This window comes from Pangasianodon hypophthalmus, chromosome 22, assembly GCF_027358585.1.
Source record: "Pangasianodon hypophthalmus isolate fPanHyp1 chromosome 22, fPanHyp1.pri, whole genome shotgun sequence".
Classification (NCBI taxonomy): Eukaryota; Metazoa; Chordata; class Actinopteri; order Siluriformes; family Pangasiidae; genus Pangasianodon; species Pangasianodon hypophthalmus.
Genome location: NC_069731.1, coordinates 19745859 through 19770890, shown reverse-complemented (window position 1 = coordinate 19770890; position 25032 = coordinate 19745859). Strand labels below are relative to the sequence as shown.

Sequence of the window (25032 nt, the reverse complement as noted above, 5' to 3'; positions counted from 1 at the left end):
CCAATCACAGCGCGGTCCAGCAGAGCCGCAGTGTTTCACAGCAACCGTTCAGAGGGGAAAGAAAACAATAACTGAATAAATTTGTTGTTTTTTTGGGATTTAGTGTGATGGAAGAGCACAAGAAGGACATGGCTCCTGTTTCCGAGGATGATTTTATGATTGTTAAGGAAGTGCAGCGTTTCCGTTTGAGCTTTTGATGCTTTAGATTGCAGAAACATTAGCCTACCATTATTAGCTGTGTATAATAAACAGTGCAGGTTTTATTTATTTATTTTATTTTTTTATTCTTATCACAATGAGGTTGTCGGCGTTTTTACTGAACACTTCTGCAAAAATTGAGTATTATTCCAGATTTTCACCATCTCCTCTCTCCATCAAGCAGTTCCTGGAGTTTGGTAAGTGATACAGCATTGGATTGCATTAATGAGGATGAATAAATATAAAATATAAATATATAAAAATATAAATATAATGCATGGTGTTTATGTCAGGAGGTCTTGTCCTGCTTTATTCCTCAGCCTCTACAGGACAAGAGCTCCTGACATGATCTCTACTTCCTGTGCCCTTTGATGTCCAATAGTTTAATAGTGAACCATTTTGAGATTGAGATTAGACACTGAATCTGATCAAAAATTCACAAGGATCCTTTATGACAACTAGAGTTTGAAACATTATGATAATTTCATTATCAATTTCATTTACAGTTTTCATTTTCACTTCTCTTTTAACAATAAATGTTTTTTTTTTTTGTAGTTCTTCATGCTTCTGTAAAATGGTAGTGCTGTTTTTTTATTCTCAACAAACCTAAATACAATCATTTATTCTGTCTATTGTAAAAAAAAAATATATATATATATATATATATATATATATATATATATATATATATATATATATATATATATATATCCTCAGTTATTGTGATATGATCTTTTTTGTTTTGTTGTTTGGTCATATTTCCCAGTTCTGATGTTAATTGTGTTTCTTAACACGCTGCTGCTGAATGCTGCATTCTGATTGGTCAGAATATGTTGATTCATGTAGTGAATATTAATATATTATCGCCTTATGTAGTGAAGAATAGGACAATAGGAAAATCATGATTCGTACATTATGATTAAGTGAAAGATGACAGCTTTTTTTTAACAAAAAAAAAAAAAAAAACATTTGTGTCTGAAACACTTGAACACTTTTACTCGGATCAACACAGACGCCCAAGTAATAACTTCTTGGATGAAGAATTTTGCATAAATGCTTTTCTTTTTTTTAATTTTTTTTTTAATTGACATTGCCACCTGTACTGAACATTTCAGAACAATGTAAAACATATAGACATATAGGATTGTCAAATACATTCTTTGAAACAGCATTTGAGTTAATTTTTTTAATTATATATTAATTCCATGCGTCTTACGCCACAGTGCTGCTGAATTCTGGACTGTGATTGGTCAGAAGGTGTTGATTAATTTTCTTTACCAGTAGTGCAGCTACAGATTACATGCTCATATTACTAATTGTTATTAATGTAGATTTATTCATTATGACTTTAATTTTTTTTTTATTTTTAGATTTGAGCTTCTCTTCCTGTAGTAATAAGCGTATGATCTGTAAAGCACTTTGGTTTGATCCACATCAGTTTGTATAAAGTTTTGGAAGAATATTTATAGATAGATTTTTCCACACAGCATTGAGCTTGAGCTTCTACCAGATTTATACCAGATTTATACCAGATTTATACCAGATTTATACCAGAACGTTCTCTATGGCCTGATGCTGTTCCTGATGCTTTTCCATACACTTTAATTTGCTTACGTGTTTCAGCCAAGTGTTTAGAGCACAGACACGTTTGGATATTTTACACCGTGTTTATATGGTTTGATTTTTTTTTCCTGCTCTCCCTGAATGGCCTGTTAGAGCTCATGGGTTTACGGTTACAGGAGATTTGGTCTGTTTATTTTGCCCGTATTGTTCTCCAGCTCTCAGTGATGAAAGACTCTGATAAAGACTCTGTTTATCCTGAACAGGAGTCTTCAGGATTTAACTTTGTTTAACTTCAGAAAGTCGAGATCAGTCATTTTGATATTTATTTTGATGCCTAAAACTCTCAGGACGCATCGACATGTCTCTCATTTCTTACCTTATATCTCGTTAGCTTTATTCTAATTATTAAATAATTCATTACAGCAGCTGAATAAGTCCATACTAAGCTTTGATCCAGTCACATCTGATATGCAAATGATTAGAGGAAGACATGTGACCCGGAACACCTTCTTAGAAGATTTTAGTCGTTTATTTGCATATCTGCAAAAAAAAAAAAAAAAAAAATGCAAGGTAAACGAGTTATCATTCAACCTATAAAATATTTTTAACAGTTTGAATCCACGTGCTTTTGCTAGTTTAAGGCGGCGTTTGGGTTGTTTTAAAATTCACTCACGTTGTTTCTCCCTTTTTTGCTTCTGTAGACTCTCAGAGCTTAAATGAGGTCATGTGATACAATGTCTGAAAGCTCATTAGTCACAGAATAAGAAGGAAGATCGGCTCTGTGTTATGTGATGCTGCAGAATCGAAGCAAATCAAGTTGCATTGAGAAACGAATCGAGCTTGAGATTTTAATGAGAGTTTATATCGCTATACAGGCGACTAATAACCGAAACTGAAATTTTGTACGTTGTTCTTGTCTTCATAGTGTTTTTTTCAACGTTAATTTTTCATTATGGTCCGACTTTTCCGCACCAAACCTGAATATTTACTGTGTTTATAAGGAACTACGCTGCTCCTTTAATGATGATTCATATTCCTGTGGAAAAAGACTCGCCCATGGAAGTCTGTGTTTAAGTTACAGCTCTGTGGCCATTTTGTTCATCCTGTGCCTGATGCATAATTAATGTGTGTGTGTGTGTGTGTGTGTGTGTGTGTACGTGCCACTTGTCACATCCAGCACTTGTTTAAAACGTGGTTCTAACACCAAAAAACATTGCAGCACAAAGAACACTGGTTGAACGAGCATCACATTGAACACACTCTCTTTCTCTCTCATTAGATGAACCCATTTTCTAGCTAAACCTCAGTGTGCTGAGTCAGCAGTCATCCTCGTGTGTGTGTGTGTGTGTGTGTGTGCGCGCGTGTGTGTGTGTGTGTGTGTGTGTGTGTGTGTTGTGCCCTGTAAATGACAGAGCAGAGAAAGAAGGAATTCCACCATGCTGTGAAGTAAGGCTTCATCCATAAAGTTTGGTGCATGTTTTTATTTTTGTTTTTGTGTGTTTGAGTTTCTGGCAGCTTTCATCTGAGTATTTCCTGTTGTTGGATCATAGGCTCAAAGAACCAACACATCATACTTTTTATCTGTTTATAGTTACATTTAATAGTCTGCGAAACACATTAGTTCCTGTTGTCGCTTACGTTAGAGCAGCTATAAACAGCCATTTCTTCACCAGCCTCTCTTTATTCTCTCGTGAAGAGAAATGTAAAGAAGCGTAAACTCCTCTGTCCTGAAGACATCGGAAAACGTAAAGTTCCAGCTTTACCTCTGACTGTTACAAAGCGCTGACACTGGAGACTCCTTCCATAAATGTTACATAAACATCTCCTTATTTTAAGAAAACTTCACCATACCCCTTTTTTTTTTTTTTTTTAATCTGTTTATTTATGCGGCGCGTCCACCGTACAAGTCCCTGTAAATGAGCTGTTACTATAGAAACAACGACATTTTAGATTTAATATAAACCTGTGATTTGCAGCTGCACTACAGTCAGAGAAGATTAATCAACAATGTCTGACCAATCAGAATTCAGTAGAAAGCATTACTGTGTAGCGTAAATAATTAAAAACGTTTGGTAACGTTGGCATGAAAAAGAAAAATGAATTATTAATGAAATTCATTATTAATAAATTATTAATGAAAAAGAGAAAATATTTAATGCAAGTCTGCAGCTAAGGAATTATAATGTTGGTGTCTGAGTTAAAGAAAAAAACAGTTTGTTAAAAGGTGGTTTGTGGGAATTATGATTTTTGTGACAATGTTTTGTCCTGCATTATAGAAAGAGCTTTTACAGCCTACATAGTGCACTTTATGATCAGAGTCAGCTAGCTGTTGATTTCCTGCAGACGTTCAGTTCTTTCAGCCGTTTTTAAGAGAATGAAACGTTTCCAGGACGGGACAATGCGTGCGAGAAAACCTCGTACATGTTCCTGAGGAAGGAGCTGCCCGTGCGACTCGCCAACACCATGCGGGAGGTCAACCTGCTGCCCGACAAACTGCTGACTCAGCCCTCCGTCAGACTGGTGCAGAAATGGTGCGTGGATCTCAGACCAACACGTGTGTGTGTGTGTGAGTCTGTGTGTGTGAGTCTGTGTGTGTGAGTCTGTGTGTGTGAGTCTGTGTGTGTGAGTCTGTGTGTGTGTGTCTGTGTGTCAGTGTGTGTGTGCACGTTGCTCCCTGACCTGTGACTGACAGGATGTTGTTCTTTTTAACTCCTCAGGTACATGCAGAGTTTTCTGGAGCTGCTGGAGTATGAAAACAGGAGCCCAGACGACCCGCACGCGCTGAACGAGTGAGCATCATCAGCTTTTCCATTTTTAGCTCCTGGACACGTTCGTTTCCGATATCTAAATACGATTTTACTTTCACTTGACCCTTTTTTTTTTTTTTCCTCTTACTTTTAGCAATTTTTGTATTCCAGAGCATCTATAAAACACATCTGAAGTCAGTGTTTATCAATATTTTTAATAATTTGTTGTTGAGTCCCTCTTTCTTCCTCTCCGGTTCACGGTTTTCCCTGACTCCGCCCAGTCGTCATTAATATTCATTAATAGTCATCATTAATATTCATTAATATTCAGCAGGCCGTTAACAGTCATTACACCACAGCGCCGATTCGTTTTCTGTAACAGCGCGGTTCGGGCTGTAGTTCAGGCTGTACTTCAGATCGCAGGTTTATATTAATGCGCTCGTTCAACTGTGTCATCGTTTCTATAGCAACAGCTCATTCACAGGGACTGAGGGCGGACGAGCAACATAAATAGATTTAAAAAAAAAAAAAAAAAACAGTGATATGGTGAAGTTCTGGAAAGTTCTGAAAGTAAGGAGATGTTTATTTAACATTTAGGGAAGGAGTCTCCAGTGTCAGCGCTTTGTAACAGTCAGAGGTAAAGCTGTAACTTTAAGTTTTCTGACGTCTTCAGGACGGAGGAGTTTACGCTTCTTTGCGGTTTCTCGGTAACACGACAAGATGTGTTTTTTTTGTCTTATTAACTTCGAGAGAGAGAAAAAGAGAAGCTGGTCAGGGAACGACTGTTTATAGCTGCTGTAACGTAAGTGAGAACAGGAACTAACGTTTTGTGGCCTGTAGCGTTTTTAATTTTTGCTTAGTCGACTAATGTTGCCTTAAGTTTTGCTTTCGTACTTTTCTACCCTGCAGCTTTCTGGAGATTCTTATCGAGATCAGGAACAGACACAACGACGTGGTTCCCACCATGGCCCAGGGCGTGATCGAGTACAAGGAGAAGTTCGGCTTCGACCCGTTTGCCAGCTCCAACATTCAGTATTTCCTGGATCGCTTCTACACCAACCGTATCTCTTTCCGCATGCTCATCAACCAGCACAGTACGTTATTTTACACACTCACAGCTCCAGTGCTCTCATGCGCTCAGTCTGAGGTTTTCCCAAAAACCTGATCCAGCTCATAAAATGTGTCCGCAGTAGGAAAGACTTCACACTCTGCAGGTCAGGAGATTCCCAGGACTGGAATTCTTTACAGCAACTCAAAGGTGTAATGTTGAAATGTTTAAACTCTTCTTGGAAGCTGATTCTGCTTCTATAAATCTTTCATTTGTGGCTGAAATTAGCTGCAGTGGCCTTAAAGTGACATTTTTCTGCTTTAAAACAGAACCTTTCTCAGTAATTCTGTATCATTTAGGGGCGGGGCTATGTATGACCTCAATCTGTGATGTCACAGAATAATCTTTAACCAATCAGGTGTGATATGCAAATTATTAGAAACTGACAGTGTCGTACGCAGATGCTGACCTAATATCTTTCTGAATTACGGCAGATGACATCGGAGGTGATAAATTAATCTAATTTAACTTAATCTATTTAATCTGAATTAATTTGCATTGACTCCGCCTTCTATTTAGCTTTTTTTCTGCAGGTAGAAATTGTATATTTATTAACTAGCTAGAGTATTGATGCTAAGATCGCCTACTAGCTAATCTAGCTAGGGCTAGTGATGAACACATTTGTAGTTGTTATGGTAACGTTATATTTTGCCAGTTTTATATTCTGAAACATACCGTAAATGTCCAGCTCTGAATAATGCGAGTTAGCTTACTAGCAGCTAGCTAACCTGCTAGCTATGTGCTAATGTTGTAAAGCATGGTTTCATATCTACGACATGAACTTGTGACATTATAGCATCGCTTAGAGCATAGAGTAACCAGGGGCGGAGTTATGATAATGAGAGGACGTTCAGATTTGCATATGAATGCATATTTATAAATCTATATGAAATTTACAGATTTATATGAAATGAACTGTTTTATTGGTGTAAAAAATGACACGAGGATTATAACAACGTTCCGAAATGGATCTGATTCGCATATTTAGACGGATTTCCGAATCTGATCTCCGACATGACAGCGTTCTTATTTGCATATTTATTAATATTCATATGCCCTTGCTGTCTATATGAAGATAAAGGTGTTTATGTAGTGTATTTTTATTTTTTTTTTAAAATACCTCTCTTGTTGGTTTCAGCACTCCTGTTCGGTAACGACACAAACCCGGCGCATCCCAAACACATCGGCAGCATCGATCCCGCCTGTAACGTAGCCGACGTGGTTAACGGTGAGCTGCGACTTTTATCTTTTCTTCTCTGTAATCCTGAAAGAGTCTTGTTCTATCGGCAGGTATTTTTCTTTTCTAATTTAATTCCAAGCATTTATTTCTATAAAGAATATAAAATGATCTGCCAACAGAATTAGAAAATACAAAGCCTGAAATGTGTAAAAGGCTGAATGATCTGATCACTGATTTATAATAATCTCGTAATAAGTGTTATTTGATAAATTTGCACGTACTCATGCAGATATTTCTTGCTATGATATAATTTTTTTTTTTTTTTGCACTGAGAAGAATAACCTGAAATTGAAATCAAGTTACGTGATTTAACCGCTGTTTAGTCGATGCTTGTTTGGTGCTGGCGTGTTACTGCGTGTTACATGTTCTGCGTTCGGCTTGCAGATGCGTACGAGATGGCTAAGATGCTGTGCGAGCAGTACTACCCCACTGCCCCGGCGCTGAAGATTAAAGAGTTTAATGGTACACGCTTCACTTCATAAATCAGACTGTTCTATGATGAATAAAGAATAACTGAGTGATGTCACACGCAGAATAGGGGCAGCAACGATGCTGGGATGATTCCATGATTGTGGTACCATTTGGCTCTTGTATCTCTTTAAATTTTTTAAAAAACTTTTAAGAAAACATGAAATTAACCAAACAAGATTAATTACCCTTTAAGGTTTCTTTCTTTGCTGCATTTCGCTCTTAAATGAGTCATACGATTGATTTTTTTTTTTTTCTATCCATAAAATGAGCAAAAACATAAAATATCCCAAAAAAAAATCCATTTTACTTGTGAGCAGTGCGACTTTATGACTTTAAGGACATAATTTTGTTTACTTATTTTTTTTTTAATTAATAATTTACTTTCAATCAGTATTTTGTGTAACAAGGTTTTGCTTTCGAAGTGACTTTGAAGTTTCAGAGAACTTTTCTCCTTCTCAGGATCTTCAGGAAATACGTACGATGCAACTTCCTGTTGATCTTGTGTCTTGTGACTTTGAAGGTTTTTAATGATTATTTTTCACAGTGAAGTGTAGTTTACAGCGGTAACGCTGTAGATTCTGTAGATTTTATTAATGTTCTAAGTTATTTTTATGAAACGTGACGCATAGGTGTTGTTGTGAAGGACTTTACCTGCGTTTAAAACGTCTTTTACATTTACCATACATACATACCAGTTCTTCATATCTTAATTGTTCTCGAGGGTCTAGAAGATCTTGAATATAAAAGAATAAAGCACTGACATCTTAGTAAGTAAAAATATTTTAAATATAGCCAATTTTATCTACTACACTAAACCTCTAGACTTTTATTTATTCATTTATTTATTCAAGCTTGAAAGAGTCTTGTTCTATTGGCAGGTATTTTTCTAATTCTTTTCTAATTTAATTCTAAGCATTTATTTTTATAAAGAATATAAAATGGTGTGCCAATAGAATTAGAAAATATAAAGCCTGAAATGTGTAAAAGGCTGAATGATCTGATCACTGATTTATAATAATCTCGTAATAAGTGTTATTTGATAAATTTGCCCGTACTCATGCGGATATTTCTTGCTATGATATAATTTTTTTTTTTGCACTGAGAAGAACAACCTGAAATTGGAAATCAGGTAAAACGCTGAGTGAAGATAGCGTGAGACGTTGAAAAACTGAGAAAAATACAACGAGAGTGTTAAAGAAAGGAGAGTAGATGTGAATTTGTTTTCTGTTTTTAACATCAGTGTAAAGAAAACCTTTTTTCACAAGCCGTTGAGTAATACAGCTCCGAAAGAAAACCTTAATAAACATATACTAAGGTTTTAAAAAAGTTTTTATTAAGTAATACTTTAATTTTGTGTTCGTTTGCAGAATCGGGCAGAATTGTGCAAATTTATTACCTGCCCATCAGTCATTTCTCATTTCTAATTTGCACATTTAAATGACACGGCACACGAATCTGTTTGCCTCGACTTCGGCCCGTGTTTTGCATTTTCAAGTAGAAATTTTAATTCATTAAGACACACGACTGAATGTGAAAGAAACATTAATAATGTAGTTTTTTTTTTTAAGTTTTTTTTTTTTACATTTTAGCGTTAATGTGCAATATAGAATAAACAAAATTGCATTCATGTTTGTGTTCCAAGTCCAGACGTTGCCATGGTAATGGTTGTTGTCTGTAAAAATATGATCATAATCATAATCATTTCTTTCTTTTTTTATTTTTTTTCCCCCTTTTTTCTTTTTAACAGCTAAAGCTCCTGACAAGCCCATCCAGGCCGTGTATGTGCCGTCGCATCTGTTCCACATGCTGTTCGAACTCTTCAAGGTAAAATCCACAAACACGCTTTATGAGCCGGATCAAAGCCAATAAACGTAATGAACACGGTCTTTATCTCAGCCGTGATCGTCAGACGTTATCGCTCTTTAACCTTTGTACCGTAAAATTCAATTTACTGTAAATTATTATAGTAGGTTCCATATCATCAAAATCAGAGCGGATATGCAGAAGAGTTGTTTAATTAATGACAGAGGTTATGAAAAGTTTCTTACGATACCTGAGGTTCCCAAACAGGTTTAAAATTTATTTTTTCATATTTCTTTTTTGAATAAAACTTCAATTTTGCGTGATTTACATGATTTAAACCTGAGGTACTGGATTCATTCTTTGCATATTTGTCCTACTTTGCATGCACATTTGTAATTTTTAATGTTGTGGTTAAGAAGAATTTGCAGAACTTTACCAAAAACCCAATAAAAAATTAATACATAATCAATATAGAATTACGTGAATAAATTAATAGATTTTTCCATGATGTTTTCTGCCCACAGGATTTTCAGGACTATGAGGATGCCACACACAAACCTGTGTGTTTTATTAAAAAGAAAGTAGAATTTAAAAAAATGTATTAAACCAGCTGATGTGAGTGGGTGTGGCTTAATATTGTAATGAGTACGCTTGATTGACAGCTCGATCCACAAGACCAGCAATAACTTCACAGCTTGTTAAACCCTTCTATTGTGTGTGTGTGTGTGTGTGTGTGTGTGTGTGTGTGTGTGTGTAGAATGCAATGCGAGCCACAGTGGAACATAATGAAGAAAATAAAGATGATCTTCCACCTGTTAAGGCTAAAGTGACCTTGGGGAAGGAGGATCTCTCTATAAAGGTCCGTCACACACTCAGCATGTCCCTCTTACATTAGCTTTAGATTAATCAGATATAATCTCTTGTTAAATCTGTCACACTGACTCTATAGTTCGCTGTTCTGAGGGAAATACACTTCACTCATCAGTTAGGTGGCTAGATCGGCGCTGACAAAAGACGAACGTAGAGGCGTCTGAGTGGGTTTTTTTCCCCCAAATTGTAGCTCGTGGTCAAAAATATCATCATTCCGAGCTCCAGTACAGTAACATGAAATGTGTGTGTGTGTGTGTTTTGTGCAGATCAGTGACCGGGGTGGAGGCGTACCTCTGAGGAAGATCGACAGGCTCTTTAATTACACCTACTCCACCGCTCCAACCCCCAGTTTAAACTCCAAACGAGTTCCACTGGTAAGAGCAGTGCAGCAGCCATAAACTCCAACAAACTCCAACAAACTCCAATAAACTGTAACTCTCTAACACCGAACATACGCTTTCTTCTGTAGCTACGTGCTAGACGTACCTAATAAAACGGCACTCGATCATATTAACATCTCACTGTTCACCTCCGGTTGTGTCCAGGCCGGATTTGGTCACGGTTTGCCGATCTCCAGACTCTACGCTCGGTACTTTCAGGGAGATTTGCAGCTCTACTCGATGGAAGGCGTTGGCACGGACGCAGTCATCTACCTGAAGGTCAGCGTCGTGCGCAAATCACCAAAATAAACATCATCCTGATTTAGGGGAAAGTCCGCGAAAAATCGGGTTACGAGTCCTGATCTGAAGTCTTCCGAAGTCTGTGCGTTACAGAGGAGAATTAAATTCACGTTCTAGTTAAATATAAATGAAATCATTAGCTGATGATGGTATGATGATGTTTTTTTTTGTCATGTGTAATCAGTGACACTTTAATTTAATTTATTTATTTATTTGTTTGTTTGTTTTTATCAATCAGACCGCTATTGTATCAGCTAACCACTGTCATAAAAATAATAATAACAATAATAGTAATAGTAACAGAATTAGGATTTATAAACACTTTTGAACACTTTTTAATCTGATGTAGTATTTATGTATTTATTTATTTATTTATTTATTTATTCATTTATTAACTTATTTAAGCTGGAAATATATTCAAGAGATGTTTCATTAGTTCCAGCAACATTTTCTTCATTATTTTATCATATTATTGTTCTTGATATTATCAATATTATTCATTATTAAAGTTTTTTAAGTTTACTATAACTACTACTAATTATATAAATTTTTTATTAATCTGTTTATTTATTTATTTATTTTTAATTAATACATTAAGCTGGAAAAAGGATTCATGAAAGGTTTTTATTCGTAGCAACATCTTTCCTCTTCGCTTTGGGACTTTTTTCGGTTCCTTAATAACAATTCTTCTCATGAATGAGGCTTTAAGTAGAAACTGAAGCTGGGAATTGTTAGTGCTGGGATTGTTTTTTTTTTGTAAATCCGGCCACCTGGAGTCTTTTTTTTTTTTTTTTTTTTTTTGGCGGGGAGAGAGTTTTTAATGACTCTCTCTCTCTCACTCTCTCTCTCTCTCTCTCTCACTCTCACTCTCTCTCTCTCTCTCACACTCTCTCTCACTCTCTCTCTCTCTCTCACACTCTCTCTCTCTCTCTCTCTCACACTCTCTCACACTCTCTCTCACACTCTCTCTCTCTCACTCTCTCTCTCTCTCTCTCTCTCACACTCTCTCTCACTCTCTCTCTCTCTCTCACTCTCACTCTCTCTCTCTCTCTCACACTCTCTCTCACTCTCTCTCTCTCTCTCACACTCTCTCTCTCTCTCTCTCTCACACTCTCTCACACTCTCTCTCACACTCTCTCTCTCTCACTCTCTCTCTCTCTCTCTCTCTCACTCTCTCACACTCTCTCTCACACTCTCTCTCTCTCACTCTCTCTCTCTCTCTCTCTCTCTCTCACACTCTCTGTGTGTTTTTCCTCACTCAGGCTCTCTCCAGCGAGTCATTTGAGCGGCTGCCAGTTTTTAACAAGTCGGCCTGGCGGCACTATCAGGGAGGCCCCGGAGCGGACGACTGGAGCAACCCGAGCAAAGAGCCGCGGGACGCGTCCAAGTACAAAGCGAAGAGATAAATCCACCACCAGACCACCAGTGCACTCCTCTCTCTCTCTCCTTCCCTCTCAACTACGAGTGTTATCTCTCTCCTTCTCTCTGTGTGTGTGTGTGTGTGTGTGTGGGTGTGTGTGTGTGTGTGAGCATCCCTCAGCACAGCCTCTGCGCTTTTCCCTCTTCTGAAATATCAGTCACAGCGCCACGCCCCGCCCCGCCCCGCCCCGGTGGTGAGAGAGCACAGACTTCCCCGTGCCTCGGATAGCAGAGGCCTTGACTTCCTGTCTGTAGTGCCACACGATATCATCACCTCTCTTCAGCTCACCTTAACAACAGAAAGGGAAAGTAGGGGTGTGTTTCATAACACACTGCTGCGAGATTTACACGGTAAAACGTTAGTCAGCTCCCGTAACCTTTCCCTACACGCATGAGAGCGCCATGAGAGCCGGAAGATATTTAACGTCTAAGGTACAGGAGTACATTCTTCAGAAGACCGATTCAGCAAATAAGCAGTTATAATACGTTATACAGAACTCAATATCGTGTTATTAATTTAAAAATTATTTATTAGGTTGCAATTTTAAGGGACGTGCAAATAGAGCTGTGACTGCCATTAAAAAAAAAGTTTCAGGGTATTAAAAATAAACAAATTGAGCTTCCTGTGAATATTTACGTACAAAATAGTGTTTACACGTCTTTATGATTCCCTTTTTTCCTCGTTTTATGCCAAACAGACACTGAAGTATAAGAAATTTAAATTATTCCAAAACCACTACCAACATTCCAGTATGAACAATACAGCACTGTAAAGATCCAGACCTTTATAAATGAGAAATAGTTTAATTTATGTTTATGTAAAATGGCAGACAGGAGATTTTAAAACATTGTAGGAATTTTTTTTCTTCTTCTTTTTTTTTTTTTTTAAATCTTTTTTAAGCCTCAGATTCTCAGTCTCTCTCATGACAGTGAAGAGTGAAACCTCCTTTATTTTATTTTTTTTTCTTTTATGCTCTGAATCTAAGCTCGTTTTCTCCATTATCATTACAAATCAGCTGCTAGTTAGCAGTATGCAAATATAATCATGGTAGGTTTTGTTTATCGGGAGCAACTGATTTTACTGCTTTTAAAAACCATTCCCATTTGTGACCTGATAAAGGTTTAATTAAGTTATTCAACATTAATTCATTCAAATGTCCTGTTATTCTTCTGATTAGCGGAAGCCGGTATGTATGTCGCAAATCGTTGTTATTATATGTGCATTTATACCACAGCGCTGTTAGATTCTCGATTCTGATTGGTCCGAAGTTGTTGATTAACTCTGTAACCGCATGGCTCTGACGTAGTATCAGCAAATCCCTGGTTTATATAAACGTACTCGTCGTAATACGTTCTCGTTCCTATAGCTATAAAAACTCTATCATTTCTGTATTAACCTTAACAGAAGGAGTCTCCAGTGTCAGAGGTGAAGTTTTCTGACATCTTCCGGACAGAGGAGTTTACGCTTTACGGTTTCTCGTTAACAATAGACAACAAGCTGTGTTGTTTTTTTTTTTGTTGTTGTTGTTGTTGTTTGTTTTAGTTTGTTTATAGCTGCTGTAACGTAAGTGAGAACAGGAACTAACATGTTTCGTGAACATTATGTACATGTAACTATAAACAGATAAAAAGTATAACATGTCGTTCTTTAATGAGTAAAAAATGAGTAACCGCTGGCAAACCGCTGTGGTATAAGAGGAATAAAACACTTATAGGAATATAATCAGCTTCACGGTGGTTACAGTAAAATCCACTTCGTTGATTAGTTTCCTATAACGGCACAAAAAAAATTCAGAAAACATTCCCACTGGTTTATCAGAGCGCTGGATTTCCCAGCATGCTTTTAGCCAGCGTTAGGCTTCACGTGTTTTCGGATCGTCGCGGTTCCCGTGTTAATTGCGTAAAAGCAGATCTGAATAATTCACCTGATATTATGCCTTTGTTGTGTTCTTGTGGTTTATTGTGGTTTATTGTTTATTCCATCATCCAGTGTGACCACTTCAGACTTTAATAAAACCGTCTCAACCGCCTCGTCTTGCTGCTCTTCTTCCGCATTTTTCCACACGCATCATCCATCCAGACGTCTCCATTTTCCCACTCCTTTATTCTTCATTCACATTTTTAGTCATTTTCGAGATACAGGTATAAAATAACACGTGAACAAAACGACACGTCTGTACACGGGTTTGTACACAGTGCAAGTTTGCATCCAGTGCATTTAATGCGACATCTCGATCGAGCATCGTGTTAGCGTTAGCGTTAGCATTAGCGTTTACAGCACGGCGACGTCAGCGCTAGTGATTAGTTTTAACGGTTTAGTGCTTGTACATTTTGGCATTCCATCAAGACACGTGAGCCGTCTGTCTGAACATTCCCACCCATAATCTCGTCTTTCTCCTGATTTTGGACGTGAATTTGATCGCAGACAAAAGCAGGAGGAGGATGTGGAGGTAGCAGTAACATTAACAGGACACATGTTGATGCAGATGTACAATTTTTAAGGAGCAGGTTGGACAAAAGTGAAAATGCAGAGTTTTCGATCAGCTGAGATGTTACGCTAAGTGTCTGACCATTGCTCTTTTTTTTTTTTTTTTGCTAATATTGCTAACAAATAATGGAACCTTATGGCTTCCAGTTTAGCACTGTGCACTAAATGTGCACGTGAAAATCATCCTACAGTGGCATTTCCTCGATCGAAACGAATCGTATCGTAAGATCTTGAACTCACTCCGCACCAGGATCAGGCTCGGGTAAGGGGCGTGGCCTGAGGTCTGAAGGCGGAGTTTGTACATTTATAAGTGATTTAGCTTATTTAATATCAGCTTCCTGAATTTATAATCAGACCAAAGTGTCACGAGAGCTATTATTATCGCTATTATTTGGGCGTGGCCTGTCCATCGTTTTTGTTTTTGTTTGAGATCTAGTAGCTATATTTCGCTTCTAAAGGTAGCTAGTAAAACACAATTTAAATAACACTAATCAGTGTGAAAATCAGTTGTTTGATTTACGTTACATTCTCAGATTAGATTAGCAATTAGATTAGATTAGCGAGCTAATTCTCTAGCTATATACACTCACCAAAAGCACCAAAGATCTCTGCTACTTCCTTCCAAGATTTATTTTCCTACATAATTTTCTCTATACTCATTTAACGTAAGGTCACATATGACAGGATAAGATGAAACCACAGTTATAAGGTCTTCTTCCATTTTTTTTGTGGGATCTATTCGCAGGTAAGAACTAAAGTTGTGAGTGGGGAAGTGAAGAAACGTCGCACCGCACCAAGCGCAGGACTGGTCCGAGGAATCGATCGAATCGATCGTTTGGATTTGTCTTACATTATCTTTAGAGCGTCTTATCTAATTTGCATAGAATTGAGAAAATTTCGATTCAGGTGTCAGTCTTGGTGAAGTCGTGAATCGCGGTCTCTGTGAAACAGACCTCGGAGCTTCAGCGCGAAACTAAAGCAGCAGACGTCGGACACTGAAGACGTCTCAGCTGATCCACTGCGCTGATTAGGCATTAAGAGGGACGCTGTGGACGTTTTGGGGTTTATTTGTCCAAACTGTTCCTTTAATGATATGGAGGATAATAACAAACAGAATGAATAGCTTAAAGTGTCTCTGTCTTGAAATATGCAAATAAAAACCTCAGACAGAGATGTACAGTACTTCACACGGACGGTCTTTACATTTCAGTCAAACCTGAGCAAGAAAAGGCAAATCACTCACACACTCCTCGCCTCCATCTCCTCTCTGCTAAAGAGAATAAATCAATGGCTTTCATATGAACTCGTTAAAATCGGAAAAGCTCAAGAGGACGTGATCGATCTCGTATTGCATACAGAATATTTACACGTTTTTTGTTTTTTTTTTCCCCATGAGGAGACTCGTGAAGCTCGTCACTGCTGGAGTGTACAGGTAAAGACGAAAGGTGTGTGTGTGTGTGTGTGTGTGTGTGTGTGTGTGTGTGAGGTGTTTTGGGTGAGTGAGTCCTCGCTCCTCGTCCCCGCTCCTCATCCTCACTTCTCGTCCTCGTCTCCCTCGCTCATGCTGCTGATGGAGGCCGAGGCGCCTTTGGGAGAAGAGGGAGGCGAGGTTCTCGGCATGACCCAGCGGGACGGAGGAGAGGGAGAGCGGGATGGAGAGAAATCCCTGGGAGGACTGCTGCTCGGAGATCCGCTGGGAGAGAACGCCTGGATCATACGGCCACTGCGCTCCTGAAACATCTGCTTCTGAGAAAGAGAGCAAGAGGACGGATTTAAGCTAACAATTATGTAATTACATTTTATAAAACATTCTTTTGTAAAGATTTCACAAAACTATTTCAGCCATGGCTAGCTGAAATTAAACCAACACCAGATATAATATTCCAAACTTTGTCTGGTTTAAAAAATAAAAATAAAAACAGCGTCCATTTGGGAGCCGAAAGAGTCGACTCATACGGGTGAGCTGAGTCAAATGGATCTGACTCAGTGCCACGAGTAGCGAATATTATCCCGGTTTTAAAGAGAAGACGTGCTTACCCACGTGCCATCAGGACCGAAGAGTTCCAGGAAGTTCCCGATAAACTCGCGGGATTTCTCCTCCCATTTCTGTATAAGGTCGTGGCTCTTCTCCTCCACGCGGTACACGAAGTGTTTGGACTTTTCCTCCACCGTCCGCACCTTCTCCTTCATCCTGTCCACCTGGTTCTGCAGACGGTACTTCTTCTCCTGTCCGGATCGTTCAGTGTGACCGTTAGAACAGAGATGTGTATCATACTCAGGTGGCGTTAATGAAACGTGTGTGAATGTGGCGTGTTTACGTTGATGTAGCTGACGTTCAGCTCCTTGGCCGTGTAGCCGCGCTCCAGGTTGCGTCTGGCGTAAACGTCGTAATCTCTCACGATACGAGTGATCAGGTCAGACGTGGAAATCCCTTCTGTCCTTTGAGTGGGCACAAACATCCCTGAGACACTCACATGTGTTAGACCAGGCCTGACGCACACGTGTGTACACACACACACACACACACACACACGTTTAGAAGAAGAAGATGTTCTCCTCACCTGCTTCCTTTATATGTTTGTACACATCCTCAGATCCAGCCGAGGAGTATGGGATATCATCATGCGCCACAAAGTCAATCTGTGAGAGATTTTTTTTTATTTTTCAATAATTTATTCGTTAAATATGTTAAAAAGCAGTTGAAGCAGTTTGTAATGTTTAAAATTGTTCCTAAACTTATTATAATCAGAAAAGGTTTCAGATACTTTAGAAAAACATGGGATTTGCAATACTGCCATGCAACGCATCTCCCTAGATTCTATATTTCAGCTTCTATTTAGATTTTTCTGGCCCTGAAATTGGCTCCGCCCTCAGCCAGAACAGATATACTCAGCTCCGCCCCATATCCTTAAAGGGGAAACTTGCGATTTTGTTGTTTTGTGCCGTCTTCTTTCAGCTTAGCTGTCTTCCCTGTCTTTTATCGTATCGCTAGTTTTGTGAGTGATTCTCACGCTATTTTATACTTCTTTTATTTCTGTAGACAAATTCTGTTCTTACTTTTTTTTTTACTATTTTATTTAGCAGTTAAATTCTATTATTACTCAATTTTTCATTTTATTTTGTAGACAGTTCTATTCATACTTTTTTATTTTTGTGGACAAATTCTATTCTTATTAATTTTTTGTTTTATTTTTACAGTTAAATTCTCTTCTTAGAAAATTTTGTATTATTCCATTTTTTTAGACAAATTCTGTTCCTACTTATTCTTTAATGTTTTATTTTGTAGACAAATTCTTACTCATTTTTGTAATTAATTTCTATTCTTAACAAATTTTTTTGTAAACAAATTCTATTCTCATTTTATAATACTTATAATATTCTCATCAGTACTTGTAAAGCCACTTTTGATTCATTTTTTAAAGTTGGTATTTAATTTTTCTTCTTCTTGCTTTTCTTCTTCTTCTGACGCAGGGGGTGAAGTGAACGCTTCACGCTAGTGTTTGAATTACAGTTCACCTCACCTGCCACAGAGGGCGCTAAACATTACAAACCGCTCCTTTAAAGCGTGAAGGTGAAGTGAAGAGCTTTAGCGCTGACCTTGTATTTCTCCAGGAACTCCTGCGTGAGGGTCCAGGGAGCGTCTCTCACCACCTCGTCCACGTAGCGACAGTGCCGTAACGCTTCGTAACGCTCCTCCTCCGTCATCACCGTGAAGCCCTTGTACTTGTGAGTGAGTTCATCACTGCAAACTGCACATGGAAAAAAAACACACACCCGTAACACAAACACGCTGCAGCTGTTCAAAATATAACACGCTGTTGCGCTGAAGTATTAACCTCCGACTATCAGGTACGTGTTGGGGAAGAGGTTCTTGGCCTGCATCAGCGCTCGGGCGTGACCGGAGTGGAAAAGATCAAAAATCCCATCTGCATAGACGCGCACAGGCCTGTCCACTGCGGAAGAAAGATGACAATGTTAAGGATTAGTAGAAAAATAAACAAACGTAAAGTAGGAAAACAAGTGTTTCAAGATCCGCAGAGTGTAAACATCTCTTTGCTTTTTCTTCCTGAAGCCAGTTTTACACTGAGTGATTTCAGCGCTCTTTAAAGTTATTACGTGTCACGCTGTACGAAATCTGTTCTGAATTCTGTAACACACTGTGTGATAGCGTGTGTTCTCCACGTCACATTACACGATGAAGATCCTCTGACGATAGACCTGTGATTAAAGAGCATTACTACGTACGACGCTGTTTACGTCATCAATCGGCGTGATCCGGGAATCAGCTCAACAGACTCGCATTAAAACGCAAACGTAAACGAGTGAGACTGCAGTAACGAGGAGACTTGTTCTGTTTGTTAGCATGTTTCGTTTATCGTCATCGCCGCTACCGTATTCGTAGCCGTCCCGTGAGAGTGTTGTCCTCCTATTGGTGGATTTTAGACGAGTGTCAAAGCAGCGCTCAGACTCTGAGAGGTTAATCACAGATTTCTCACACTAACACACACACTTTGTCGTTGGCCGTCTCTGGTCGCAGTGGCACTAACGTGAGCGTGTCGCACTGTGTGAGCGCTGATCTCAACTCCTGACCAAATAATTATTATTATTATTATTATTTTAACAATATGTGATTTTTGTCTGTGAGAAAAATCAGGTTGAAAATCGTACAGCATAAAGCTGACTTTAAAGAACCGAGTGTGTGGATGTTTAGCGCCCCCTGCTGCCTGCAAGGTGAACCGCAATTACAACAAAAACCCTTCCTACCACCAAACAACAACTAATCTGTCTTATGAAACTCCACTTTTACAGCCCTTAAGGGTTCTTCAGCTGGTCCTGAAGGTTTGATTAGGTTTGATTAGTCGACTAGAAAAAAGGTCTAAAACTAAATCTAAAACTTCCCTCTTGAGGAACTCTTAAAGTGTTTATCTAGAATCCTACAACAGAAGGTTTCCCTTGAGAATGAGAGCTGGTTCCATGTAGAACCCTTTTAGCTATCTAAACAACCTTTAAAGGAACCTTTTTTCAGAGCTTCCTCTGAAAGGGTAACCTCTGAAGAGTTTCAAACGGTTTAGAGTCCCTATTCCTCCAGAGAACCCCTGAGTGTACCTCCATCAAGCGCCTTGAAGGTTTTCTTCTGTTTGTCCCTAAGGGGGAACCTTAGAGAACCTTAAAGGTTCTACGTATAATTCAGATAAACTCAGTTTTATTTGCATTTTAAGAGTAGACATTTTTCCTATAACTGAATATTTCAAGTAAAACATCTTTAGGAAAATAAAACAAAAACTATTTTTTGGTTGTTCCCTCAAACGGAATCATTTTCTAACGCAAAAATCCTTCCCTACGATGGAAATGTTTTTGTTAAAGATCCACCATTTAAAGGTTCTTTTCTGGCATGACTTTAAAGAACCTTTTCTAGTCTGTATGTGTTTAGAAACCACAAGAACCACCCAAAAATTCCTTGAGAGGTTTTTTTAAAGACCCATCCCCTGTTTTATTTGCATCGATCATGATTGTCCATCTTTTTTGCAGGTTTAATTGATTAAAGGCTCTGAGGCTCGTCCCTGGTGTGTAAAAGGTTTTTCGTGTGAATGGTAGAAATTCTGGGTCACGGTGTGAAAGAGACCCCGGTGCCAGCGTTCCTAACGGGCCCCTGAGTGGGCAGAACCCGTCTGAAAGCCCTCTGCTCCTGACCTGCAGTAACCTGAGGAGCTGAATCATCTCGCTGAATGGGAGGAGGAGAGGAGGAGGAGAAGAAAGACAGATGAAAGATAAAGCAGACTTACCGGGAGTGCCGAGTCGAGCCTGTTCAACACTCAGCTTCTCATGGGGCGCTCGACACTCGCAGCTCGTCTCCTGGGCAAATATGGCGGGTTCTGTGAGAGTCTGGAGAAGAAAAACAAGAACGAGTGAGACGAGTGTGGGGAGAAAAAAACATTTCAGTGCATTTTCTAAAGGAAATAGTGTGCTTGTAAGAAGAAAGAAAGAAAGAAGGAGACAAAAGAGAGGAATGTGAGAATGAAAGCAAGAGTGGAAAAATTGAGAGAAGAAGTAAGAGTAAAAATGTGAAAGTAAGAAAGAAATAAAGAAAGAAAAGAGGAGGCAAAGGAAAGAAAAAATAGAAACAGAAAAAAATAAAACAAAAAAAGAATAAAATATATGTATTAAGGTATGAAACAGCATGAAGGAATAGGAACAAAGGACAAATTGAAAGAAATGAAAAAGGGGAAGAGAAATAAAAAGAGAAAGAAAGTAAAGAAATAGGATTATCAAAAGAAAAAGACTAATCGAAAGAGAGTGGAAAAAAATGTGAAAAATAAAGAAGTGAAAGAAAGAAAGAAAGAAAGGTCAAAGTGAGAAAGTATAAGAGAAAAACAGAACGAGAAAAAATAAGAATGAAAGATTTTGAAAAATAAATGCCAAAGAAATAAAGAGATGTTCTTCTGTATCAGTGCAGACACGGGCATTAAAAGATCCGGCTTTAACAATCCGAGACCGGACCAGGTTCTTACAACACACCAGAACTCGATCCATCACTCGCGGATTACTGGAATTACTCACACAACTGCACTGCAATCTCCAGAAATCTTAATCTAAATCTAAATTTAGTTTTTCCCGTGTTACTGTACACATGCAGCCATTTTAATTTTTATTCACACACTTCGCTTTTTCTGCTTGTCTGCTGTAACAAGACACTTTACAGATCAATAAAGTCCATCAAGCAACATCCATCCATCCATCTGTTCACTGACTACAGACATGAGGAAGGGGAGACACACACACACACACACACACACACACACACTCCACTAAAGCACCAGGAAGTGCTGACAGATCAGTCTCAGTAGCAGATTATAGTAATGGGAATTCCGGTTCTTTTCTGTGAGTCAAAACACACGACTCGGCTCGTTAACGAGAGTCGGCTCTTTCAAATGATTCATTAAGGTTTTCGTTCTTGCTGTTGTAGTTATTTTGTCTTTGCTTATCGATTGTTTAAATTGCTCACTCTACCATTTGATTAAAACAATAACATTACACTCTGCATGTGAAGATTCTCACTGCAACTCGCTCTTCTCCAAACGACTCAGGAGTTCATACGATTCCCTGGATGCATTTCAGTCATGGTATTAACACTGTATTAGAAAATCACGAATGCAGGATACTGATGAATTTTCACCAACAATGTCACCAGATGACTCTTTAGGAATGCAAGAAAGAAGTCGGATCTAAGAGTCGACTCCTTCGCAAACGACACAGCACTGGTAGGCTAGCTTCAGAAGGACGAATATGGAACAGGAATAGAGAAGAAACAGAGATGTTTATTTCAATTAACACAAATGAAGATGTGAAGTGAAATATCACTCTCAGTACAATTTCACTACAGCCAAGGGTCCTTCTATAGGCTACTTAAAGGATATAGTGCATGATTCAAACTCCCTGTTTCATCTTTAATTCCCTGTTTCATCTTTAATTCCCTGTGCTGTATAATATCTGCATAACGTACTGTATTCTGCAGTATAACTTCCCACTCAGGACACCACCGTGACCATCTGTTTACTCAGGAACCCTCTGAGGAGTGCTGTCTCCATCACATCTCCTGCAAACACACGCCTTTCCATGCATGATGTAATGTAAAATAATGAAATATTTTAGATAGTTCAGATAAGACTCAGAGATCAGTCTCCATGTTTGTAAAAAGGAAGTTTTTTTTTTTAAAAAAAGCATCTCATCATTTTGCACAAGGTGAGAAGGAGGAGCAACAACAGATTAGAGAAGGTCACACTGCAGTTTGCAATTATTACATCACACACACACACACACACACACTGCACACACTGCATTTTTCAGCTGTTCAGTCCAACCCATGGCTATAAAATAGCAACATCCGGTTACATCAGACACACACACACACACACGCACACACAGAGCCAAGCCGAGCTCCTGTCTCACCGTCCGAGGATGAGGGCAGGTGTGTTCCAGCTCCTCCATCTTCTCCCGAGGCTCCAGAGACAAAGGCCCACGGATCCACCTGTCTCTGACTCAGCATCAGTATGGAGCTGCCTGAATCCTCTCTCTCCACCGGTGAAGATGTTCTCCCAACCCCCTGAAACCTCGATCCCCTCTCCCTCACACACCCTCCTCCTGATGCTCCTCCACTCCTCCTCCAGCCAGAGCAGAGAGATCCACAAAGCCACAGCTTTTCCCCTTCACACAGCACACACAGTCTGTACACACACCATCAGAGCAACAAGGAAACAGGCTGCTGAACTGGGACCGGAGGGAAGCACGGAAACAGCCAATCAGTGCGCGCTGATTTGCATACGAGGACGTGATTGGATGAGCAGGATGTAGCACCATCACTAACCAGTGGTGAGAATCTGCATCACTTCAGCTCGTTTTTAGATCAGAAATAGAAATACACTGTCTGCACAGCTTCAGGGAACATCATACAACAAACAAACAAACAAACAAACAGACAAAGAAGAATTAAATTTAAACAAACAGTTTATTTTATTATTATTTTTAGTAGTAGTAATTGTTTTATTTTTGTTGTTTAAAATATGGAATCAAAGAGTCTTTAATTATTTTTATTATTAATAATTTCTAAGCTAAGAAAAGTATGTACATTCAGAAAAAGATAATAATAAAAATTATTATTATTATTATTATTATTATTATTATTATTATTATAAGAAGTACAAGTAGAAATTTTGATTTTTATTATTTAAATTTTATTTTTATTATTTAACATATGGGATATAAAGTCAATAATTTCCACACTTGCAGAAGTATCTTAATTCTGAATACACTGTGCAAATTATTATTATTATTATTATTATTATTATTATTATTATTATTTTGTAGTAGTAGTAGTTGTGGTGTTGTTGTTGTTGTTGTTGTTGTTGTTGCTGCTGTTGTCTATAAAAAAAACAGTCTACATTTGACAATATAAATAAAGGGCAATAATTCTGGACAAAAATTCAAGACAAACGAGCCGAGCTTAATTACATCTCATCCTAAACTATTTGACCTTTTTTGAGAAAAATGATAACCAAACACGTGTCACACGTCCTGTTGCTATAAATTACATTAATTGTTTCCTTTATTTTTGTCCTGATTGTGCACAAACTTGTATAATGTTTAGCTCTGCCGTATATCACATAAACAGTACATATTGAACTATTTATTCATTTATGTAGTGTATTTATAAACCAAGTTTACACTTCTGCATAGAGTTACAGGATTTTTACAATAGCTAATTATAATCATTATCACAGCAGGTATATCTGATCATTTATTTAGACAGTTGAATTTTATAAAATGTGGGAGATTTCTATTAAATGAACAGTTAACTCATCAGTTTATCAATCATAAAGGGGGCAACATTTAAAGGATAATAAAAAAAATAGACAAACAATTCAAAGAAAAATACCTTTCAACATTTTTGTTTGAAAAAAAAAGAAAGAAAGAAAAGTCGTTAAATCTTCATTTTTGTGATATTTAGTTTTTAAGTTTCTGTCATGCGAAACAGTGACACCGTGTGGACAAGCTTGGAACTGCAGCAGATTTTATCTGAATTCTGATTGGCTGGTTCTTGGCTCTTCTTTTTACGACACTTCCGGGATATGACTTTTTCCCCGGGAAGGCGATTTGGCGCGGAGTTTGTTGTTTTGGTTTCTTTCTCTGTCACTGTGAAATTTCTTAAAGCAAATGGCGCCGGTTTCTAATCCAGAGAAAGATGCAGACAGCGCGGATTACGGTAAATTACGATGTATTCTGTTTTATTTAGTCTATTTTTAAGCAGAGTGAATCATATTCGAGCGCGTGACGTTGTGCTAATGTTTTGCAGCTAGCTGAAAGCTAACACTGTGACAGTTCGCTGCTAACAACAAAATCTATATTATTAAGTCTATATTATTCCTCACACTTTCATCAGAGGCTTGTTTTCATATCATATAGGTGTTAAAATGTTTATAATGTCTGCCTGAACATTTAATTGTCACCCAAAATGTTTTAATCGAGCTAGTTACCTGCTTTTGGAACAGACTCTGTGGCTGCGCGTGCGCTTTTCCTAAAAGCTTGAATACTAGCAGATTTATATTTCTGTTCATTAAGACATTTTTTACGCATTATTATTTATTTCAAAGTGTTTAAATATCCTGTTTAGTGTTTTAAATCTACACTCACTTGCCATTTTGTCAGCACACACACACATATCAGTGTCACTGCTGTAATGAGGAGAAACCTCCAGCCTTGTACATTAATGGGGTGCCAATACTTTTGTCAATCGCCATTTCTGGCCTCCAATCAGTCAGTAATTCTATAGTAGATACACATGATCAATTTTACACTGAGTGTATGTTAGAGATTGAAGAAAGAAGTGGACATTTATGTGTTTTTAACGTCACAGCATGTTTTAATGGAGCTAATAAACATTAATTAATATT

The 25032-nt window shown here is 38.1% G+C and overlaps 3 protein-coding genes across 4 annotated transcripts in view; 2 read left to right on the top strand and 1 right to left on the bottom strand.

Annotated features, from left to right (window-relative positions):
* Positions 1-3: 3 nt before the first annotated feature.
* On the top strand, positions 4-12958 carry pdk3a (pyruvate dehydrogenase kinase, isozyme 3a). The gene is made up of 11 exons (XM_034298016.2): positions 4-395; positions 4151-4292; positions 4479-4550; positions 5418-5602; positions 6755-6844; positions 7241-7318; positions 9075-9151; positions 9888-9989; positions 10267-10374; positions 10546-10659; positions 11943-12958. Exons 1-11 carry the CDS (start codon positions 296-298, stop codon positions 12084-12086), a joined length of 1212 nt encoding a protein of 403 aa, XP_034153907.1. The 5' UTR covers positions 4-295; the 3' UTR covers positions 12087-12958.
* Positions 12959-13602: 644 nt separating this feature from the next.
* On the bottom strand, positions 13603-22858 carry pcyt1ba (phosphate cytidylyltransferase 1B, choline a). Of its 2 annotated transcripts, none has more exons than XM_026938288.3 (8): positions 22535-22858; positions 20371-20470; positions 18424-18540; positions 18185-18336; positions 17149-17227; positions 16906-17021; positions 16625-16813; positions 13603-16333 (listed from the first exon to the last, which is right to left on the bottom strand). In XM_026938288.3, exons 1-8 carry the CDS (start codon positions 22571-22573, stop codon positions 16121-16123), a joined length of 1005 nt encoding a protein of 334 aa, XP_026794089.1. In that variant the 5' UTR covers positions 22574-22858; the 3' UTR covers positions 13603-16120. The 2 variants fall into 2 exon arrangements, with proteins under 2 accessions (XP_026794089.1, XP_026794086.1); XM_026938285.3 differs by having other exon boundaries at positions 16906-17048; positions 22535-22856.
* Positions 22859-24187: 1329 nt separating this feature from the next.
* Positions 24188-25032, top strand: part of pola1 (polymerase (DNA directed), alpha 1) — a 56467-nt gene continuing 55622 nt past the window's right edge. The window contains 1 exon segment of the mRNA XM_053228118.1: positions 24188-24344. Within this exon segment, the coding sequence (XP_053084093.1) occupies positions 24296-24344 (49 nt within the window). The 5' untranslated portion in view covers positions 24188-24295.

Bases quoted from the DNA above. Each gene is read 5' to 3' on its own strand.
- pdk3a (XM_034298016.2), top strand. From the start codon at position 296: ATGAGGTTGTCGGCGTTTTTACTGAACACTTCTGCAAAAATTGAGTAT. The intron at 5,603-6,754 runs GTACGTTATTTT...TGTTGGTTTCAG, and splicing joins CATGCTCATCAACCAGCACA to CACTCCTGTTCGGTAACGAC. The intron at 9,152-9,887 runs GTAAAATCCACA...GTGTGTGTGTAG, and splicing joins TGCTGTTCGAACTCTTCAAG to AATGCAATGCGAGCCACAGT.
- pcyt1ba (XM_026938285.3), bottom strand. From the start codon at position 22,573: ATGGAGGAGCTGGAACACACCTGCCCTCATCCTCGGACG. The intron at 17,228-18,184 runs GTCAGCGCTAAA...AATCTCTCACAG, and splicing joins AGTTCCTGGAGAAATACAAG to ATTGACTTTGTGGCGCATGA. The intron at 16,334-16,624 runs GTAAGCACGTCT...TCTCTTTCTCAG, and splicing joins TCGGTCCTGATGGCACGTGG to AAGCAGATGTTTCAGGAGCG.